At 32.5% G+C, this 6085-nt stretch overlaps 1 protein-coding gene across 1 annotated transcript; it reads right to left on the bottom strand.

Moving 5' to 3' along the window:
* Window positions 1–4610: 4610 nt before the first annotated feature.
* On the bottom strand, window positions 4611–5009 carry LOC136043352 (uncharacterized). The gene has a single exon (XM_065728273.1). The coding sequence runs from the start codon at window positions 5007–5009 to the stop codon at window positions 4611–4613; it is 399 nt and encodes a 132-aa protein (XP_065584345.1).
* Window positions 5010–6085: the final 1076 nt, after the last annotated feature.

The following is a 6085-nucleotide window of genomic DNA, read 5'->3' as shown; positions in this document are numbered from 1 at the left end:
TAATTCAAAAGTTTTAGTTTTCGAGGGTAGTAGCTACGTATGTTGAAAAAATGAAGATATTAGACTATTTTATCATTGCAAATGGTAAAGAATGGGATTAAAGGCTCTTTTCCTATTTCAAAAGTTTTAGTGTTCGAGGGTAATAGCTACGTATGTTGAAAAAATGAAGATATTAGACTATTTTATGATTACAAATGGTAAAGATTGTGATTAAAGGCTCTTTTCCTATTTCAAAAGTTTTAGTTTTCGAGGGTAATAGCTACGTTTGTTGAAAAAAATGATTATATTAGACTATTTTATGATTGCAAATGGTAAAGAATGTGATTAAAAACTCTTTTCCTATGTCAAAAGTTTTAGTTTTTTAGGGGTAATAGCTACGTATGTTGAAAAAATGAAGATATTAGACTATTTTATGATTGCAAATGGTAAAGAATGTGATTAAAGGCTCTTTTCTTATGTCAAAAGTATTAGTTTTCGAGGGTAATAGCTACGTATGTTGAAAAAATTAAGATATTAGACAATATTATGATTGCACATGGTAAAGAATGTGATTAAAGACTCTTTTCCTATTTCAAATGTTTTAGTTTTCGAGGGTAATAGCTACGTATGTAGAAAAAATGAAGATATTAGACTATTTTATGATTGCAAATGGTAAAGAATGTGATTAAAGGCTCTTTTCCTATTTCAAAAGTTTTAGTTTTCGAGGGTAATAGCTACTTATGTTGAAAAAATGAAGATATTAGACTATTTTATGATTGCAAATGGTAAAGATTTTGATTAAAGGCTCTTTTCCTATTTCAAAAGTTTTAGTTTTCGAGGGTAATAGCTACGTATGTTGAAAAAATGAAGATATTAGACTATTTTATGATTGCACATGGTAAAGAATGTGATTAAAGGCTCTTTTCCTATTTCAAAAGTTTTAGTTTTCGAGGGGTAATAGCTACATATGCTGAAAAAATTCAGATATTAGACTATTTTATGATTGCACATGGTAAAGAATGTGATTAAAGGCTCTTTTCCTATTCCAAAAGGTTTAGTTTTCGAGGGTAATAGCTACGTATGTTGAAAAAATTAAGATATTAGACTATTTTATGATTGCAAATGGTAAAGAATGTGATTAGAGGCTCTTTTCCTATGTCAAAATTTTAGTTTTGAGGGTAATAGCTACGTAGGTTGAAAAAATTAAGATATTAGACTATTTTATGATTGCACATGGTAAGGAATGTGATTAAAGGCTCTTTTCCTATTTCAAAAGTTTTAGTTTTCGAGGGTAATAGCTTTGTCTGTGGAAAAAATGAAGATATTAGACAATTTTATGGTTGCACATGGTAAAGAATGTGATTAAAGGCTCTTTTCCTGTGTCAAAAGTTTTAGTTTTCGAGGGTAATAGCTACGTATGTTGAAAAAATAAAGATATTAGACTATTTTATGATTGCAAATGGTAAAGAATGCGATTAAAGGCTCTTTTCCTATTTTAAAAGTTTTAGTTTTCGAGGATAATAGCTACGTATGTTGAAAAAATGAAGATATTAGACTATTTTATGATTGCATATGGTAAATAATGTGATTAAAGGCTCTTTTCCTATGTCAAAAGTTTTAGTTTTCGAGGGTAATAGCTACGTATTTTGAAAAAATGAAGATATTAGACTATTTTATGACTGCAAATGGTAAGAATGTGATTCAACGCTCTTTTCCTATCTCAAAAGTATTAGTTTTCGAGGGTAATAGCTTTGTCTGTGGAAAAAATGAAGATATTAGACAATTTTATGATTGCACATGGTAAAGAATGTGATTAAAGGCTCTTTTCCTATTTCAAAAGTTTTAGTTTTCGAGGGTAATAGCTATGTTTGTTGAAAAAATGAAGATATTAGACTATTTTATGATTGCACATGGTAAAGAATGTGATTAAAGGCTCTTTTCCTATTTCAAAAGTTTTAGTTTTCGAGGGTAATAGCTACGTATGTAGAAAAAATGAACATATTAGACTATTTTATGATTGCACATGGTAAAGAGTGTGATTAAAGGCTCTTTTCCTATTTCAAAAGTTTTAGTTTTCGAGGGTAATAGCTAGGTCTTTTGAAAAAATGAAGATATTAGACTATTTTATGATTGCACATGGTAAAGAATGTCATTAAAGGCTCTTTTCCTTTTTCAAAAGTTTTAGTTTTCGAGGGTAATAGCTACGTATGTTGAAAAAATTCAGATATTAGACTATTTTATGATTGTACATGGTAAAGAATGTGATTAAAGGCTCTTTTCCTATTCCAAAAGGTTTAGTTTTCGAGGGTAATAGCTACTTATGTTGAAAAAATGAAGATATTAGACTATTTTATGATTGCAAATGGTAAAAAATTTGATTAAAGGCTCTTTTCCTATTTCAAAAGTTTTAGTTTTCGAGGGTAATAGCTACGTATGTTGAAAAAAATGAAGATATTAGAATATTTTATGATTGCACATGGTAAAGAATGTAATTAAAGGCTCTTTTCCTATTTCAAAAGTTTTAGTTTTCGAGGGTAATAGCTACATATGCTGAAAAAATTCAGATATTAGACTATTTTATGATTGCACATGGTAAAGAATGTGATTAAAGGCTCTTTTCCTATTCCAAAAGGTTTAGTTTTCGAGGGTAATAGCTACATATGTTGAAAAAATGAAGATATTAGACTATTTTATGATTGCAAATGGTAAAGAATGTGATTAGAGGCTCTTTTCCTATGTCAAAATTTTAGTTTTGAGGGTAATAGCTACGTAGGTTGAAAAAATTAAGATATTAGACTATTTTATGATTGCACATGGTAAGGAATGTGATTAAAGGCTCTTTTCCTATTTCAAAAGTTTTAGTTTTCGAGGGTAATAGCTTTGTCTGTGGAAAAAATGAAGGTATTAGACAATTTTATGATTGCACATGGTAAAGAATGTGATTAAAGGCTCTTTTCCTATTTCAAAAGTTTTAGTTTTCGAGGGTAAAAGCTATGTATGTTGAAAAAATGAAGATATTAGACTATTTTATGATTGCACATGGTAAAGAATGTGATTAAAGGCTCTTTTCCTATTTCAAAAGTTTTAGTTTTCGAGGGTAATAGCTACGTATGTTGAAAAAAATGAAGATATTAGACTATTTTATGATTGCACATGGTAAAGAATGTGATTAAAGGCTCTTTTCCTATTTCAAAAGTTTTAGTTTTCGAGGGTAATAGCTTTGTCTGTGGAAAAAATGAAGGTATTAGATAATTTTATGATTGCATATGGTAAAGAATGTGATTAAAGGCTCTTTTCCTATTTCAAAAGTTTTAGTTTTCGAGGGTAATAGCTATGTATGTTGAAAAAATGAAGATATTAGACTATTTTATGATTGCACATGGTAAAGAATGTGATTAAAGGCTCTTTTCCTATTTCAAAAGTTTTAGTTTTCGAGGGTAATAGCTACGTATGTAGAAAAAATGAAGATATTAGACTATTTTATGATTGCACATGGTAAAGAATGTGATTAAAGGCTCTTTTCCTATTTCAAAAGTTTTAGTTTTCGAGGGTAATAGCTAGGTCTTTTGAAAAAATGAAGATATTAGACTATTTTATGATTGCACATGGCAAAGAATGTGATTAAAGGCTCTTTTCCTATTTCAAAAGTTTTAGTTTTCGAGGGTAATAGCTACGTATGTTGAAAAAATTCAGATATTAGACTATTTTATGATTGCACATGGTAAAGAATGTTATTAAAGGCTCTTTTCCTATTCCAAAAGGTTTAGTTTTCGAGGGTAATAGCTACGTATGTTGAAAAAATGAAGATATTAGACTATTTTATGATTGCAAATGGTAAAGAATGTGATTTGAGGCTCTTTTCCTATGTCAAAATTTTAGTTTTGAGGGTAATAGCTACGTAGGTTGAAAAAATTAAGATATTAGACTATTTTATGATTGCACATGGTAAGGAATGTGGTTAAAGGCTCTTTTCCTATTTCAAAAGTTTTAGTTTTCGAGGGTAATAGCTTTGTCTGTGGAAAAAATGAAGGTATTAGACAATTTTATAGATAGATAGATAGATAGATAATTTTATTCACCCACTCGATACAAAACCACAAATGGCACGAATGGAGTATAAAGAAGAAGAAAAAAAAAAAACAAAAAAAACACTTAACTGCAAAAACAAAAACAAACGTTACGATACACCGCCAATAAATAAAAACATTATTACAAAAACTCACTAAGGACGAATTGCAATTGCCAGACTACTAGGCCCAAGCGACCCCAAAAATTCAGAACGACGTTTCGTCACAGCAGCAATCGGATCTGTGATACCGAACCTTGCAGACATCTTGGAATTTTTAACCCACGGTGGGGTATTTAAAAGAAATTTTGCATATTTGTAAAAAAGTGATCGAAGGTTTCTTTTATCGCTAACACTAAATATATGCCAAAACGGTGATAAAGCCAGAAAGTGTGGGATCACCAGTGCATTATATAGCCTAGCTCGAATTTGTCGATTATATTTCGCTTTAGTTGAAGATAGCGCCCCGTAAGCCTTACGTGCCTTTTCTGCGAAATTACTTATTTGGCGAGCACGTGTAGATGCCATGTTATGACCTATAGGCATTCCTAAGTACATTATGGAGTCAGACAGGTGGAACCTCTTGAGCACCAAATTTGACAGCAAGATCTATACAATCTGCATTTCTCCTATTGAAAGCAACAATCTCGCTTTTACTTGCATTAAAAGATAGGCCTATCTCTCTATAAGCATCATCTAGAATCTGAAAATTTTCATCAATACGAGACAAACATCTACTTAAATTAAAAATATCATCTGCGTAATTAAGTAATGTTACATCCAAACCTCGGAAAATGCAGCTCATTTGCACTAACTTTTGGGCCTCGAGAACACTATTATTATACAACCGGGGTGACGAAATTGCACCCTGCCTAATGCCCTTTCTAACCGGAATAGCATTTGGTAATACAATCGGCCCGTTAGGAGACGGGACTTTAACTTGGACTCGAAGCTTCTTATACATATCCCGAAAAGGCAAAATAACCGATCGGTCCACACCACGTTTATGAGCAGACACTAATAACTGGGGATGTATCCCAGAATCAAAAGCACGTCTAACATCGTGACTCGCTAGAATAAGGGATTCATTCAGTTCATCAGCTTCTATTAATATATTAGCAAGAATATAATGGACGTGCTCGCGACCAACACCTTTTTAAATCCGAACTGATTATCGGGGGTAGAACATTGAAAAGCAATATGATCTATAACTAGCAATTCCATAAGCTTACATAAAACCGGCGAAACAGTTATAGGGCGGTAAGATACGCATTCAGACGGATTTTTCCCTTTTTTCAAAATAGGTGTAATTACTCCAGTACCAAAAACATCGGGAACGAGACCAGAATTAAAGATAATTTGGAATAGAAGCTCTAAATGACTCAGGAGACCAGCAGTACCATGTACAAGATGCAACCCACACAACTTGTCGACACCTTTCGATTGTTTCTTTTTTAATTTTGAAATTGCACGAATCAGATTAGGAACAGTTACTATGTAGCCAACACCAGAACTAGGCAATTCCATGAACTTATCAAGTTCGACTTCATATTTATCTTCAAGATCTTGTTCGGGTGGAGAGAACTCAGAAGTAAAGTGGGACACCCAATCTTGCTCAGAGATCACAGGTTCGACACTATTCTGATCACCATTACGTTTAAGAAATCTCCACACAGCATTTGGATCATTACTTATCAATTGACTATGTTGATCGATCACTTCACATTTATGCTTAGACAAAATCTTAGCAAATCTGCGTTTGCTGAACAGCCGAACTTCATTTACAACACCTGATTTCGGACGACCACACTCGTTCCAGAGCCTAAGCCAAAATTTTGCACGACCACATGCTTCACTTAGAGCAGGGTTTTCGGACCACTTTGGAATTTCCGTTCCCACTCGGACTTTACGAATGGGGACCGCAGCGGCCTCGGCAGATAACAGTGCGTGAGATATTTCACTACAGTAGATGTTTAGTAGCAGCTGTTTCTCTTCATCTTGAATACATACACTCTGCTGTAGTAATTGGAACGGCACTTT

The sequence above is a fragment of the Artemia franciscana genome, unplaced genomic scaffold (genome assembly GCF_032884065.1).
Source record: "Artemia franciscana unplaced genomic scaffold, ASM3288406v1 Scaffold_4858, whole genome shotgun sequence".
NCBI classification, from domain to species: Eukaryota; Metazoa; Arthropoda; class Branchiopoda; order Anostraca; family Artemiidae; genus Artemia; species Artemia franciscana.
Note: the sequence above shows the minus strand (reverse complement) of the source record. Positions and strands in the feature narration are given on the sequence as shown.

Coding starts and splice junctions, on each gene's coding strand:
- LOC136043352 (XM_065728273.1), bottom strand. CDS start 5,009: ATGTATAAGAAGCTTCGAGTCCAAGTTAAAGTCCCGTCTCCTAACGGG.